The sequence below is a fragment of the Chelmon rostratus genome, chromosome 15, assembly GCF_017976325.1.
Source record: "Chelmon rostratus isolate fCheRos1 chromosome 15, fCheRos1.pri, whole genome shotgun sequence".
NCBI classification, from domain to species: domain Eukaryota; kingdom Metazoa; phylum Chordata; class Actinopteri; order Chaetodontiformes; family Chaetodontidae; genus Chelmon; species Chelmon rostratus.
The window spans coordinates 19,540,909-19,557,891 of NC_055672.1; the positions used below are offsets into that span (position 1 = coordinate 19,540,909).

At 43.5% G+C, this 16,983-nt stretch overlaps 1 protein-coding gene across 1 annotated transcript in view; it reads left to right on the forward strand.

Moving 5' to 3' along the window:
• alk (ALK receptor tyrosine kinase) overlaps positions 1-16,983 on the forward strand; it is a 298,244-nt gene that overhangs the window by 223,262 nt on the left and 57,999 nt on the right. Inside the window, exon 5 of the mRNA XM_041954075.1 lies at positions 6,775-6,908. Coding sequence (XP_041810009.1) covers positions 6,775-6,908 — 134 coding nt within the window. The remainder of the gene's footprint in view (positions 1-6,774; positions 6,909-16,983) is intronic.

The window sequence follows — 16,983 nt, forward strand, 5'->3', positions numbered from 1 at the left end:
AGGAGAGGCATTATGTGCACAAATTCCACCAGTGAGCGTATCTGTGCTTTGATCAGGTTCATATAGTTCAGTGATAAGACAGCCACAGAGCCAGCGTTCAAAAGGCAAGTGAGTGAAATCTAGATCATTATACGGCCTGTGTGCACAACACAAGTCCGTGCATAGTTATCAACAACAGTGACACACTTTTTCATCATTAGGCCTGTCATTAGATATATCTCTGAGGATGTATTCAAATCGCCATCCACTGGAATGTCTTACAATTCCTGAAAGAGGGTCTCCCCATCACCGCTGCTGTTTGCAAACTCGGTCTGGGCTCACGCAGAACGTGGCTGTGCAGTTTTTGTGTGTGTGTGTTTTTAAGTCATTTGCCACACTGACATGCATCCCTGGTGGACTCACTTGCATCATGTTTTTTCATCTGGGTTTGTTTATTTGGTTGAGGTTGCTTTCATCCTCTGTAATTTGCTCTTGGCAGCTTGTTCATTTTTCAGTCGCAGAATAATTTCCTCAGCACAGGAATGCAGGAGATCTGTATTCAGGTGTGACTCATACGTAAATATACAATGGCTAATGCTCGCTTTGAGCGCAATCCCAAGTTTTAGTCAGCAAAATCCTGTACAAGCCTCCCGATTACAGCCGACGAAACCACTCTCCCCCACTTTATGGTGTTCTCAAACTGCCATAATGAAATTATTTTGTTGTTCGGTGTCTGTGAGGCATATGTGTGATGAGAATAAAATCTGTAGTTTTCTGAGATTGTGGTGTATAGTGATTTTTCCCTATAACAAATATTTGAAAACTAAGTTTAAGACAGTCTGACAAAAAGATATTAAAGCTTATTTAATCCACTTTGACTGAGTAAATACTGAATTCTGCCAACAACATGTCTCCAATACAAGTCAGCCCTGTATCCCCAGCTTACCTCATCCGCCCTATCATTCCAGCTGCCTTATGGCGTAACAGATTTTGCTCTCAGCAGATAGCATTCAAATGTGTCCTGTTTAGTTTGGGGAAGTGGCACTCATTCAGGCGGGCCGTGTCAGGTCATTCAATCTAATCTCCGCTTCTCTTGACATATTGGCTTATGCCTGTTGTGCACCACGCCATTTGACAGTCAAAATCAATGCGGCTTAAGTAGAGATCCTGATCCAGCAGCAATCACGTCAGCACCCCCACCCACCTCCTAACTCTTTAACCCCTGCCGCCTCTTTGCCGAGCCGAACCCAGCATCCTTTACAATCAATTTCATCTTTCCCCTATGAAAAAAATCCACTTCGATTTAAAACAGCCGGTGAGAATGGAAACCTATGGTGAGGTCTCTTGGGGGTAAAAATTCCATTACCATGTAAAGCAGCTTCCCTTCCTTTAGCTTTGCTGCAGATGCATTCAACAGGTTACTTTAGGCATGACTGAAAACCTTTTCATTTCATGCACTTAGGCCTGATGATGTGCGTTAAATGGCTTTGTCAATACCATACACTGTATTCTGTTTACACACTATGGCTTAAGTATTTCGCTTTAGCATCGCTAGTTTGTGGTTTGCAGAGGGGCTTTTTGATGAAATGGACATGCAGTAGATTTCACCATTTTTGTTGGCCTTTCTTCAGCTATGTAGCCGCAAACAGATTGATTCAAGGACATTTTACATCTTTGTTTGACTCATATTTCTAGCTCATCATGTGCAATATCCATATGGGGTCATCACTGTTATGGAGCATTGTGATAATACAGCGGGAATCCCCAGGATAACAGCTGTCATGAGTGATGTGAAACATAATCAAGTTACACCAAGTTAAATTCAAGAGACATGATCTCAGCCCTGTAAACACGAACAGAAATATGAACAGCATAAGCAATTTTAAGAAAAACACAACCAAAATGACCATCACCTCTGGCAAACTGCCTGCTGCGCTCACTGCAGGACTGGCTCGCTTCCACACTGTGCTTTGAGGCTGAATTTAACTTAATTCTCCTGTTTCCATTTCTTTTCCTTCATATTCATCTTCTGATTCAATTTGTTGTCTGTAATTGTTCCCGGACTTCTGGACAGTGACGAAGACCAAACCAACCCAAACACCATGTGATGGAAACCACTGAAGCGTTGCCAGTGATTGATGAAGATGCTTATGTGATTTTCTCAACATCCTCTTTCACGTCCATGTCAGTTTTTTTTCTTGAATGCAACATCTTGGTGTTTCTTCAAATCTGTGGGCAGAGCTCATTGTCGAACGTGTATTCAGTTTAAGTTTAAGTCTATTTACTTTATTGATCACAAACTGGGAAATTACTTAATTAACCCATCACTGATTGAAACACACACATGCAACATGCAACACAGGAGCAGTGGGCTGCATTCAAGCGCCCGGGGAGCATATTGGGGGTTAAGTGCCTTGCTCAAGGGCACATCAGCTAGCTAATGGAGGGGGAGGGGGTACTCCACCCAGACCACACAGACCTGACAATAGCTCTAATTAGCCAAAAAATCTGTGAGATCACTAGTGTGCAGAACCTCTAGAATAAGTCTCAGGTGATATGTTGAGCCCTCCTCAACCTGCCAAGCTTATTATTCTAGGCTCTGGTACTGTCACACCCCCAGCACTGAAAAATATAGAGTAAGTTTACAAGACAAAACCAGGACTGCTTTCACTGGTATTTAATTTTCAAGCCATTTCATATACCAGAAAAAATTTCCAACTCGAGGTGGGTTGTTATTTTACTACAAATAGAGGTCGACATTAAGCGTTAGTGTTGCTGGCATCAAGTTCTAAATGAGGATATCATTTTCCAAAAACAATGAAGTTTCTCAGGTTCAACATTTGATTTGTCTTTGTGCTATTTTCAATTAAATGTGGGGCTTCAGTGTTTCGTGAATAATCGCATTCTGTTTGTACGTTTTGCACGGCGTCCCAACTCTTTTGGAAACGAGGTTGCACGTATCTTGATTCTGAACTGAAGATGCGAAGAGGGAAAGCTTGCAAGATGTCATCTGTCATCGAGGGCAGAAGCACAAGAACACACGAGCACATGCATAATGTAGGTGTATATTTAGACTTCCTGTCTGCTCTAGCCTCACCGTGACCAAGCAGGCCTCACAGCGTCAGGGAAACATTGCCTCTTTGAAAAGAATATGCAACACACTTCTTCATGTATTGTTTGTCCTGATGGATGAGACTCATAGCTAATGCAAACCAGAACCCACAAGAAAAATAAGCCTTAATGCGGTTAGGTCATGAGCATCCTACGTCCTCAGCAACACGCTCACGCACACACACACACATACACATATACACCAAATGAAAATTAAAAGAGCTACATTAGCCAGAGCAGAGCACTGAGGGAGCATAAATGAATAGCATTATGAAATGAGAATTGTCAATTGGCAGCAAAGATTAGTTGGCCTGAGCTCTTTTGTTTTGCTTTTCTGTGGCGTAAAAAAAAAAAAAAAAAACATTTTCAACATGGGAGAGGCTTTCACCAAGCAACAGCCTGAACAAAGGTCAGGTGATCTGAACTAACCAACGGGCCATTAGGACACAAAGCGCCATAATGAGAATTATTAGCATCCGCATTTGGATTACTCATGTACATCTAATTCCCGCACAAGGAGTCTTTATCATTCATTCTCATTTTATATATTTATATTTAGGACCACTGCGCCTTGCATGGCATCCTGCTAATTAGGTTTAAGTGTTTGAGTGATGTGCTCTGGCAGCTCTGTTCTGATCCGCTGCTCAGTTAATCAGTCCTGCGAGCGCCAGCGCAGACACAGCATGATGAGACATAAAAATAATTCACTAGACTTGTGTACCATTTTGCACTGTGAGTAGATAGGGATCAGGCTTGCATCGATAACTTAAGATTGGATGCCCTGCCGTCCATTTCATTATCGGTACATTGAGTGTGTTCAATGCCAGGCACAACTTCCTTTGTTTACACTTTTGCGCCTCACAGATTATAGATTTGGCTGATACGTTGTTGCTGTTTCATATTTAAATCTAAGGCGCTTTCATCATTGTTCATGTAGGTTGAAGAGTACATGGTGTTGCAGGGCACATGCTTGCATTTATCGTATGCACAAGGAGACAAACATTCCTGTACAATTATAATCCCATCATCATCACGCTGAGTGCTCACGCAACAGAAAGGCCATTTCTAAATTTGGCCCTCAGCCCAGCCGGTAGAGAATTCAGCAACACCATATGTATATGACTCACAAATCACTTCAAGGTTATCAAGGAGACAGTGGCAGCCCTTATCTGGGGCTTCATTTCCTTTCTATTATGGGATATGGCAGGGAGCAGGTCCCACACCACAAAGCCGTTCTCTTGTGGCGCTACAACATCATTTCCCAACTGGTCAACACCTTCCCGCCACGTCTGGGTGGAGAGAATGGTGGTGTGAGGAGGGTTCAGTGGAAAGGGACTGGAAAGAGGTGAGAGCACTGAAAGGAGGGAGGATGGAGGAAAAGCAACACAGCATGAAAAAAAAAGAAAAAGCATAAGAAGGGAATCTGGCAAAGGTAGTAATGCAAAGCCTGTTGAGTCAGAGCACAGACATAGGGGAAATCAGAAAAGCTCAGAGCCCGTTTGTGCAGTGAGGGCTCGTGTGTACATGTGTGCATTTATGTTTGCGGTGGTTGTTGCCGGCGCAGCTCCACTCAAGCAAAGCGCAAAATCAACACGGGCGCAGATAGTTTTCTAATTCCATGCGCACTTGTCATTATCCAAAGGTAGACACCCAACGAGCTCTGTGAGAAGAGCATCATTACCGGCGGTCTGTGCCGGGGATCGCTTTTCAAAATTTGTGAAATTGTTCCATTTTGGTGCTCTTAATATTATGTCACTTGTGGGAGAAAAACAGTGAACATTAAGGGAGGGAAGGAAACTTTTAGATATTGGATGCAACTATGCATACAGTGTCTCTGTGATGAATGTGCCTAATCTTTCCCTCACTCTGAGTGAGGGAAAGATTATTGTCAGATCATTTAAAGCTTGTAAAGACAATGTGAAACGCTATATACAGGACAACTAAGCCTACTAAAACCTCAGGTGTTTAACAAAAAGAATCAGTGTGGCGTGCTTTGTAAGGTGTCTCCAAACCCATCTCAATAATAAATATAATAAATATAGAACAGTAGTAAAAGTAAAAAGACAGCGAAAAGACTTAGACCTCAAAAGTCCGCTAAAAAGTACTGCATTTAATTTCTGACCACTAGGGGGCAGAAATTACAAGACAAGCTCTGACACAGATACCAGTAAAATCATGCATTATTGCAAATATGTCAGCAAACGATTGTCCTCTTGGCCATCCAACAAACACAAAGCAACATTAGCATCCAACTGGAGTCCTGCTTTTGGACATTTTATGATTTTAAGTCCAATATTCACTTTCCTTTTACTCCCAGTTTTGTCTCCACCAACTCAAGTTTGGGCTCTAGCAGCTTGTTGTTCGGCTTTCTACTCAGTGCTAACTTTGTCTGTTCGTCTTTATCTTGCATTTGGTGTAGGGCAGGTAGAGAATAGTGTGTTTATCTGAGCTTTTTTGCTGAAAACAGCTGCGGGGAGCAGGATTGATAAGATAAGAGCATTGTGAGAACGTGCAAAACCATGAGGAGGCTAAAATATGTGCAGATAGAGAGTTTGCTGATATTTCTCTGTGGCTTTTTCGCTGTGAGAAAATCCTCTTACATTACACAGTTGCTTGATTCAAGATCAACTTTTTTGTCCTTTTTCTATTTAAATGGCTAATCACATTATTGCCAGATTACATCGCTAAATTATTTTCTTCTTATTCTCACTTATATTTACATATTTAAGTGAAGATAGTGAAATAGGAAGACGGCATCTGTTGAGCCGGGGCGGGATAATTTTGATGTACTGTCACATCAAAATGTGTTCTGTTAAATCTGAGCAACACTGGTGCAGCAGCACGATAGCATGGATAGCAGCAGAAAAGTGGGAAATCTGAAATGACCAAACAAAGTCCAGTGTGCAGTGGTGCATGTCATCAAGCTTGCATTCATGCACACAGTATGTCATTGAGTGCCGCGTGCTGCCGCTGTGTGTGTGTGTGTGCAAGGTATGGCATTCGTAAATTAACTTTCTCATTAGGGAAGTAGGTATTTACAGTGTGTTCACTATATGTGGTGTCAGGACTTGTGTATTAAAATGAAGGGATGGGCAAGAGAGAAAGGGGAGGGGAGAGTGGGAGAGAGGGAGGGAGAGTGGGAGAGAGAGATTGTTGATGAGCTTGGAGCCAGAGAGAAATCAGCACAATTTGCTTAATAAAATTAGGGACAGTTGAACTACACAAAGCCAGCCGCTGGCTGCGGGAGGACAGCATTCACCACGGGGCTGCAGCTCGTCCACACACAAGAACGTGACCTGAGTGTGTTGCTGTCCCTCGGCCGCACGCTCTAACAGTGGCTTCAAATTCTGGTCTGACTCCAGCCGTGAGCTCCCAAGCGAGGCGGCACCTGGCCACCTCTAAACCTCCACAAGACCCAGGCGCTCTGGGGTGGGCTCGAAGGGGGGCCATGCACCAACAGACAAAGGAAGAAAGGGACCCTCCCAAAACAGAAGGGAATGAGGAAACCTCCATGTCGGCTTCCGCTGAAGCCCTGGACAGTCCCTCCTCCGAGGCTTCGGGAGCTCAGGCGGAGCAGGCCCGAGCCACCCTGACCCCCGACCCCCGCAGAAGATGTGGCTTTTTCTGTCAGCCATGGTGTCTGCTCCTCACACTTACCTTACTCCTGCTCTCTCTCCTTGGCAGCTGGGCGGTGGTGCACCTCACCCTGGGGACCCACGGGGGATCGCCTTTTCGGGTGTCGGGCAGCTACGATCAGCGGATTCCACAGGATGACGCGGCCACCATCGAGCCCCACTTCACCACCAACTGCACCATGGGTAAGCTGACACATCCATGCCATTCCTCTCAGAAATGACTGTCGGGTAATGGTGACGCTGATTTTGTTGCGCGTCACATTTTGTCTGTGAAAAAAAGAGCAAATGAAGAGTCAGTGAATCTGGAAAACAATCTTTACATTAATCTACAGGGAAAAAACATTAAATGGGGCAAAAGATCAAATGTGAAGTGATCCAAAGCAGTGGATTAGGTGATAGCTCTTTTGTTTTCAGTTGTTTTCTCTGTGTTTCCTGTCATATATGTCAGGACTAAATGTGCCTCACATGTCTGCACAGGGAGTGAGTTTCCAAAGCAGCACAAACATATCAGAGTGGAAACTGCACAGCTCCATTCTGCGATTTTTAACTTCATTACACCGTGTTGTGCAATGAAATGCACAGACAGCTCGAGACTGAAATAATATCCTTCTCTGTCAACTTCGAAAGCTCCCGAAATTCGATTAATATAACTGATTCAATTTCCTCTGAGCAAGATGCAGAGGCACAGCGCATCGTTTCAAGTGTGCATTACTGAGGAATTACTATATATAAATTCCTTGTTTCCTCGGGCAGACAGATGTTTGGTAGCCGGGGATGTGCAGAATGTCAAACCAAGCAGGTTGCGCTTTAGTGGAACATATTGAACACGTGTGAAAGTATCTGCATGTATTGAATATTTATCATCGTTTTTCAAGCCGCTACATGTTGAAAGGAGGCACGGTTTGTAAGGGAATAACTGAGCGCGGTTTGAAAATGTTTCATTTCGGGCTTCTTGTTTACCATACCCCATTAGAGTCTTGCTGATCTCACATAAAAAGGAATAAAAAAGCAACAGATGACCAAGAGATGCTCCAGCAGCAGCTGCTTATCGTGGACTGAATTACATCTGGCAGCAGCGCTCGAAAGAGCACACAACGTTGTCCTTATAAGCTTACTTTCTGGTCTGAAGCTCGATGCGCACCGATGTATTGATATTTTACAGCACATGCTTGAGCAGATGTCTCCAGTAAATAAGTGGATTAAATACTGAAACCTGTGTTTAACATCCCAAAGCAGCCCTGGTCCCACTGCAACCAGAGTGATGTGAAAATGAACCAGGGATGCCACATTTATAGACTTCTGGAGATCATAATGTAAATCCATACCTTCTGTCAGTGCATGTAGAGTGTGGCCTTAGTTCAGGTCTTATTAGTATTTATTTATTAATTATGGTCTTGTAAACTTGTTTTGGTCATTCTCTAGAAAAATGAAACCACCAGAAGAGGTTGGCTTATTTTAGTCGGCCAGTTTGTAAGACAGTGGCAGACACGGGGCTCCTGGTGGACACACTGGGCACGTGGGAATATCTCCTTATTATGTGAACAATTGTTCCCCTTTGTGTCACCTCTTATCATCCTCAGTTGCCCTGATTTCTGGCCAGAGATTTTGGGAGGATCGCTCTGACAAAAGACAGACAGATGGACCGGCGTTTTGCACAAAATCCACTCTAATCCAGTTCTTATTATGCTGCACGCCAGGCCTCTTTTTCTGCCTCTCCTTCTCTATGGAACCATACAGAGCGTCTTCAAAAAGGTGATCATTCCCCGGGGCCTCTTTGTGAATTCAGAGAGATGCGCACAGTCCGGCAAATTTAATCTCCTCTACTTTCATAGAGGCAGAGTCTCTTTGAGCTCTGCAACAATGAAACCGCTTTTGTGCTCCGTCAATATTTAGCTCCGCATGAATGAGGAACATGGTTCAACAGGAAAGATTTGTCGAGCTCTAATTCCTCAAATTCGGTTCAAATGGGACGTTTGGGCTGGAGGTCAGGTCAGAGCAGTTAGTCGCAGGGAACAATCCATCCTCTGGTGCAGCTGGGTTTCTCACAGCTGGCCCGCCGACCTGATAGCAAATCAGCAACACCTGACTCCCCCCACTACGTTATCTGGGTCTGGTTGTCAAATATGTAAATGCATGTGCGTGTGAGAGGAAGGGGGAGGTAATGAAAGAAAAATGGAGCGCACATGCCCATAAATATCAGATTTCTTACCCTACCTTATACTCCTAGTAGACTATCCTCATCTTAACCTTAAAGCTACCTTTGAGGGGAGGACTGAGAGAATCAGTCACCTCCCTAAACTGTCCCCAGAATCACTTTGCAAGAGGAAGAAGCCTCTGATGAAGGAGCAAAACAAAGAAAAGCACAAGAGCGACTTCACACACAAACAAATCGATATCCATCCCACTAAAGTATGAGTGATTCTCCAGTGATTCTTTGTTCAACTGTCCTCCCAGTCGTGGCGAGGACGGAGCAGAGTGGGTGCTGATTTGCTCATGCAAATCCAGCCGCGGTCGAACAGTGTCTGACTGTTCTCGGCTCAGGGTTCGCTGTGTTCCTCTTGTCGGGCGGCAAAAAAAAAGCATGCAGACGTGTTGTACTCTCCTCAGTCACCACCTGGGTCCCCGGCACAACACCCACTGCACACATCCCACTCCCAAACTAAGCCCTAATCCGTCTCGGCACGCTCGCTCTGTGCTCTCGCTGCATTTTGCACTGCTCTAAACCCCTCCCCTCCCCGACTTTCCCCTCCAGCACCTGTCACAAACCTGGGCTCAGGTTACCTTCCCTCCTATCTAGCACAGAACATGAAGCCAGGGTGCTCGATTGAAGCCTCTCACACTCAGTCCCTGCCAAAGACGGTTGTTTGCTTTGTTGCTTCCAGGCCCCTGTAGTCAAAAGCAGCAAATTATTGCCATTAATGACCTGCATTGTCAAGCTTCTGGGCTGAGCAGCAGAGAGCCTGATCCAACTTGGGTCCTGGTTAATTGTATTGAATTTGGTCCCAGCGGTTTTGAAGTTTCCTCCAGATCGACGTCTGTGGACACAAAGTGCTCAGTCTCTCTCAATGGTGCGCTTGTTTCCTGCAGACTTGGAGATTATTTGTAAGGAAAGCATGATTCATTTGGACGATTCTCAGAAATCAGCCAGAGAGAAAAACATGCTCATGATTAATTTCCGACTTCTTGTGGATCATTATTGCTTGTTGTCTTTTGAGCACGTCTGCCTTTGGATACACAATATTAACAATCTTTCCCGCTCACTGTCAGCTGACTCAAAATCATCTGAACGACGCACATAAATGTAGCCTTAATTAGCTCTCCTTGTGATTTCTGAATCTGAATTGGAAATTTAACAATGTCCATTTCCTCTCTCTTAGTTGTTTTCTTGAGCAGAAAGCCGGCGATTACTCAAGCCAGTGAAGTGCGAGGAGATATAGTCAATACAGGATAAATAAATGGAGCAGTGTCTGACTTCTTTCTCCATACCCTTCCACTTTAATTAACTCATCAGTCACAGGGCCAACAAGCAATCCAATTTGTTGCCCCTAAAGTGACTTGTGTGCTTATATAGTATGCGTATCTCTGGAGCTCATCCTCCTGACAGGAAGTTAGAATCCCGCCTTCTGCGAGTACTTCTCCGATGGTTGTGGCATAGCTGTGCAGAAAACATAATTATTCAACCGCCGCAAAACCTGTCAGCGACACTCTTAACTTCCTACAGTTTCTCATCCTGGAAGTAAACAGAGACTTCTGTGATGACTGACAAGCTCATTACCAGATTGTCTCAATAGCAGGTTTGACTTTGCCTCTGTCACAGCGCTACGGCAAGGCGGAAGGTCACACTTGCCTTCGCACTTGTAGCAATGTTGTGCAATGTGCAGCGCGTTCCTATTTGTGCCCACGTATCACCCTGCAAACTGTCACAACTCATTTTTCCAATTGGACATGCAGCCGAGACAAGGCAGCGGTGAACCCCGTGGGAATTTGAACCAGTGACCTTCCCTTCCCCGGCCCATTTCCCTAACCATTACACCTTGCTGCTGCAGGCCCGTAATGGAGCGTTACGGCGAGTCTATACTTTGCGATTAGGTACACTGCAGCATGAGGGTGTCCCTAGGCCCATCAATCACACCCAGCCCCGTGGAGGCAATGAGGGAAATGGGTTTGGAGAAAGCCGGTGGAGTGGACAGAGTGTTAGACATGTGGATGGATGGGTGATGGGGTTTTGTGGAGGGGGAAAAAAAAAAGTCATTCAGTATCATAGCGTGGCGCTGAGGCTCGCCTTTAAATACGCAAAAGCTCTCCAGCATAAGCCTCTAATTGAGTTTTCAATTTCGCTTTGACTGCATGAATAAAATAAACTCATCCCCTGGTGTTTTTTGTTATTGGGTAACAAGCACAGGCTGATAAAATATAAATATATATTTAACAAAAATAAACCCCCCAAACTGTCACAACACTGAGAGAGTGTGTTTATGAGATGAAAAGAGTGTCAAAATTGCAGAATATTTATGAGGGGAGAGGGATGTCATACAGTGACGCAGTGGCCCATAAGGATGAGCGATAGAGTAGAACTGATGCCACTGTTTCCCATTAGTCTTGTAAAGAGCCATCAGCTCTGCCTGCGCACACGTGTGCAGACTGAATGATGTCGAGCAGGTGTTCAAAATATTGCGATTACTGTGAGCACGAAGTCTAAAAACCGCATCCTGCACGTACATCTTCAGATTTTTCTGCAGGATTTACCTCCTGCGGCGCCCGTGCCGGATCAGTCCTTTTAATGAGCTTCTGCTTGTAGCACTTTCAACAGCAGGATCGAACTCGTGAAGTAAACGTCTAATTGATATTAACATTTACTGTTAGGGTGCTCTGGCTTAAGACACTCAAAACATTCATATTTAAGTTGCACCAGGCAACTTTGCAGCTTTCAGTCCACAGCTCCAAATGGCATTGAAAGTGAAACATAAAGCTCAATAGACACATCTTTCTATGCTTCTTTCATATGTGTGCAAGACAGAAACATTTGGAATGAAGTATTTGAAAGTTTGATTAACAGAGGGCCCGCGTGCACCAAGGCAACACAAAGAAAGAACAGCTAAAGCTGGTCGTTGTCATGCTAACCGCTTCAATTCTTATTGTATTTGCTCATTGGATCAGTGTTGATTAATTTTCTGTCTGTGGGCTGTAGGATGGAAAAAAGAAAGTGAAAATGAGAGAATCAGACTTCTTTTATTCCGAGCCATGCTTTGTGTTGCCTGACAGGGTGGGATCTAAGAGCCTGACTCAACTTGTATCTGATTGGCCGGTGTGGGCACATAACATCACACCTGCTTCAAAGCAGGTTTTGTTTTTTGTTTTTCCCTCAGTAAATACAGCTGATGAGAAAGACATTCATGTAAATAAGAATGAAATGTAGCTTATAGCTTGAAGGCTGTATTTGCTACTTTTCCTGTATAGGGTAGGACAAACAGGCTAGCCTGTTTAGCTAACTTATATTGTAAATATGAGGATTTACCCAAAATCTTCCAGATTTGAAACTGTAGGTTGCTCTCTGCACCTTCTGCTTGTTGATGCTAAACTGTTCTATGTCTATGTTCGACCTTTTATGGTCTACATGTTAGGCAGAAGCTTCCCTTGAACGTTCAGTGAAACGTTCGAGGAAACGTGATCCGATCTGGAACGTGCGCTCTCCTTGGTGCTGAAGTCAAGCCACTGCAAACACAGCCTGCATTTGTTTCAGTCACGTGTTGCCACGTAATTGTGTCCAGGTCCTTATTCCAAGCACGTGTGTTCATTAGACTGAAAGGGCTGCTGGATTAAGCTGTGTGGCTGGCAGCAGCATTTAGTAGACCATATATATTGTTCCTAAAGATGCTCGAACAGGTGGAGATTTTGTCTTCCCGTCAAATGACTTCAGTGCCAAAAGTGGGCATCGGTTGTGTTCGCATCGACGGTTCATTCTTTCCATCTCATATCTGCCCGCTCCCTTTGGTGTGTTCAACTTTCACACATCAGATGTTGTTTCTACCAAAGGAACGAGTGTCCACCTTCACCAGCGCCATTGTACTTGCAACAGGTTGTGCTTCGCTGGCATTTGAAATCTCTGTGGCAGCAGAAGCTGAAATAAAGCGGGGGCAAGGTGCAGGCAGTGCCTTCAGGAAATAAAATGTAATAGTGTTCCCGAAACAGAAAAAGTGGCACAATGTCTGCTGCACTTGAAAAGTGTTAACATTTTTACAATATAACATTTATTTAAAGTAGGGCACAAGCATACCGATTAAATAATACTGTTCTACATGTATAGTTTTTTTAATTTAAAGTCTTCACAAGTCATTGTATCAAATTGTATAAGTATAATATAAAATATATAAGTGTATGTACATAGTACAACAACATCAGCTCATAGAAATTTCTATGAAAACATTTGTAAAACTGATGTTTAAGCTTTGTAATGACATGATAATGAGGGCACAGCAGATACAGATCTGCTATACTGGCATGCTGGGATCACTTTCACTACACTCTAATGAATGTGTGGTGATAAATAATTCCAGTCCTGAAAAATCTATTCTCTTACTGTTTGGAATCAATTGTACAATTTAGGTATTTATTGGTTTCCTGCTATTTATTCTGCACATGAATGGAAATTCGAATGCTTTTTTGTAACAGGGCGACCACTTACACCTCAGATGTGAATGCGGCTCATTAGACCAAGTTGCTGTCTCTGGGAAGGCCATGATTTCTGCGCAACTCAATACAACCTGTTTTCATTCAGCATTTGCTCTCGTTTTATTAACTTAAAATGTGGATTTTACGAGCTGCCTGTGGGTCTGGATTACAATAACAGAACTAAACAGTCATTTTTGATCATGAGAAACTCGGCTTCATCAGTGCATTGAGATAAGTATGTTAAAAGGAGGCACTCAGCAGTTCATCTACCTGCCAGATTTACTCAGAGGTAATTTGACTGATTTTCTTTCCTTTCTGATGTGGGATCTGTGGCTCTTTTGATTGCTCTTGATACTTGTTGGGTCCCTTGAAAACTTGCTGGAGGTCACACATTTTTTTTACCCAAAGAGAATACCCAATGACAAAAAAACTCCAAAAAAGTAGGTGCGACTAAAAAACAAAAAACACAGCTCATCAATTAGCAGAAGATAGAACCTGCCAAGACAAGGCCCTATCTGCAGTACTGAGCTTCATCACAATTCTGCCTCTAATCTCTTGCCTTAGGCCTTTCCGCGAGCAGCATCCCCTCAACACAAACCGGCTTTCTGTTGCAGGCACCTTTCCAAGGCAATCTACACAGGCAGTTTCGTTTTAAAGATATTGAGCAAGTGTTAAATGGCCCAGGGCACCAAGCAGAGTGTACCCAGCATACATATGCCAAATGGAACAGATGTCTAAATCAACCCTGACCTGGCAGGGAGAGGGGAATTTCTGGATGTTATGGACTTAAGCATCATTGAAGAAAAGTCAGTCATTAAGATATAGCAATCCTAAATCTCATTTCACTCTGTACAGGGGACATTTGTGTGTGGGACTCTGGCATGAAATACCTATTCCATGGCCACTGAGTCACTTCTCCCATTTCATTTCAAATGACTTTACTGTGTCCTACATTATAATTACTCTGTAGCTACAGTGTAGTTTCAGTGTATGAGTTTTCACCTGTTGTAAAATAAGTCTGTTAGAGACTTAAGTTTCATGGACTCTGCTGGGAGCTCTGAAGAGGACTCACTAACTAGTGTATGAACTTTACTGACTCCAATCTACAACTAGTACAAACTTAAACAGCACTGACAGAAGTCATCATTGAGTCAGTGACACTAACAAACCTATCATTCTTGTCATTTATAGGTTATGGAGCCATAAAAAAGAAGATCCTATTTATTACTCCCACTGAGATGAAGAAATCAATTACACATGCAGTTTATATCTGCAATCCCTCATATTCTGAACCTCAGGTTAGTGCGGTGAGTTGATTTCTTGTTTGGAAGGGGTCCAAACCTGCTCCCCGGTAATCAAAACAGAAAACTATAGAACATCAAGGACGAGTTTACGCAGAGGAATCAAAGCCCTCCGGCGCAGTGCTGATGGTTTTAAGCAGAAGAATGGCTGCAGCCTCCCTGCGACCACTCTGTCTGCGGGACAGATGCTTTGATGTCAACACGCTCTCCATACACCGCTGGTAACAGTGTTTACTTAGCCCATAAACAAGTGTGTGTGGTGGCGCGGGAAGCCTCAGAGGTGAAAAAAATCACATACAGAGAAATGCTCATGTATTTCGTATAATCCAAGGATGTTACCGCACAGAGTGCAGATAAAAGTCAAAGTAAAGGATCATCACTTTCAATCTTTGTCTAACTTTCCTGAAACGTGCGTATATAGCAGTGCAACATCTTTTATGAAGTCAGACTGCAAACTACAGAAGATTCAAGATTCAAGGTTCTTTACTGTCATTGAGCATGGCATGTCAATGAAATGTGCATTGCAACCCCCATGTTAGAAACAAGATAATAAGAAAGATAAGAAAGATAATAAAATAAAATTAAGATGCTAGAATAAAATAAACCGACATGCAGTAAAAATATTTGTAAATGCAATAAAAATATCCCAGAAATGAAAATATACTAAGACAATAAAAATATACTAAACAATAAAATATACCAACAGCAGCTGAATACTGCTAAAATGTATATACTGAATGCAAATGGTTGACCATTTAGTTAAGTCAATGTTAAGTACACAGAAGGTGCAGGTGAAGGTGGAGGTGCCCTCTTCCTGACCCGGCCTTCATATATAGAGTCTGGGTCAGGAAGGGGGCAGCCATCGCCACAGACCCCAGCCATCCGGGCCACAGACTGTTTGTACCTCTGTCTCTGTCTCTCTAACTAATTAGCAACAGCAAATACATTTTAAAGGAAACATAATACAGACTGAAATACAGTTTGCATTAACATAATGAGGTGATGCTGTTCATTGACAAACCTGGCAAGTCGCAACAAACTGAACATATGTATACCGGATTTCATTTATTCTCCACCTAAATAAGCAATAATCTGCTCCTAGTGACTGCAGCATTATTGAGCTTTTTAATGGTTTTGTTTAGGCTCTGACAGCACTTACTTCATGTTGGCCAAATGCGTATTAAACGGCATTCCCGTCAGCATAGGTCGCACTGTGTTCACTGCTAATTAGCAAATGTTAGCATGCTTGCACCCTAAATTACCACTGGCATTGCCGCCATGCTAACACTTTGCTCCGATCCCCATTGCACCACAGTACGGCCTCACAGGCATTAATTGCCACCTGCAAGCTATATTTATTTCCTGCAAGGAAGTTCTTTACAGGTGTGTGGTCAGGATGGCTCAGCCTGACTGCAAAGTGGAAATTATGGCCCCTGTTGAATTAAGTAGATTTTACTTTACAGTACTTAGTGAGTGCTTACGTAGGGTCCAGGCTTTGATGTCAGTGAACCCTTCATGTGGAAATTATATCTTGTTTAAATGGGTCCATAGCTCCACTATAAGCCTACTGTACTGTGTAAGCCTCACCAGTATATTTCCCTGCCAAAATCCCCCCTCTCCCCTCTCAAAACACTGATAAGACTTGAACTCACCAAATCTGGAAAAGCAGAGAAGCTTTATCACATCTACAGGTTAACTGTCAAATATACGTATCAAAGGATGCATGAGTCAGGTTTTGTATTGCACAATTTTATTCTCCTGATTAATTTTCATTTATTTGTCATGTAACAATGAGTAGATCACATCAACTTACATTTAATTCACACAAACAAAAAATCATCTCTGGAATGTGAAACAGACATTAAGGGTTATTATTTTCATTGTCTATCGCTGGCAGTCTGCTCTTGCGTGCGCCGCCGTCTCTCCTGCAAGGAGCATGACAGATAGTGATCGTGATTGGGCAGAGCTCTGACCAATCGAGCGTGGCTGCGCGCAGTTAATTGAATTCATGAGCGAATACTTCTTGTCCCGTCGACTGTCCGGGGGGAAACTCGGCTGCATCCATCTTCGGCCTCACAGCCACTGTAAATCTCCATGAACGTCTCCAGGTTCCGCTTTCAGTGCGGTGGCAGGATAGTGGCGTCGCCCTTGCCGGGGCCCCTTGAGATTTTCCTGCCCGTGACAGAGAACAGTCGTCCATTACAGCACGTGATATTAGAGAATACACAGTAACGAATGAGCAGAAACGGATCAACCACTTCTAACCACTGCTCGGCTCAATCAAGCCT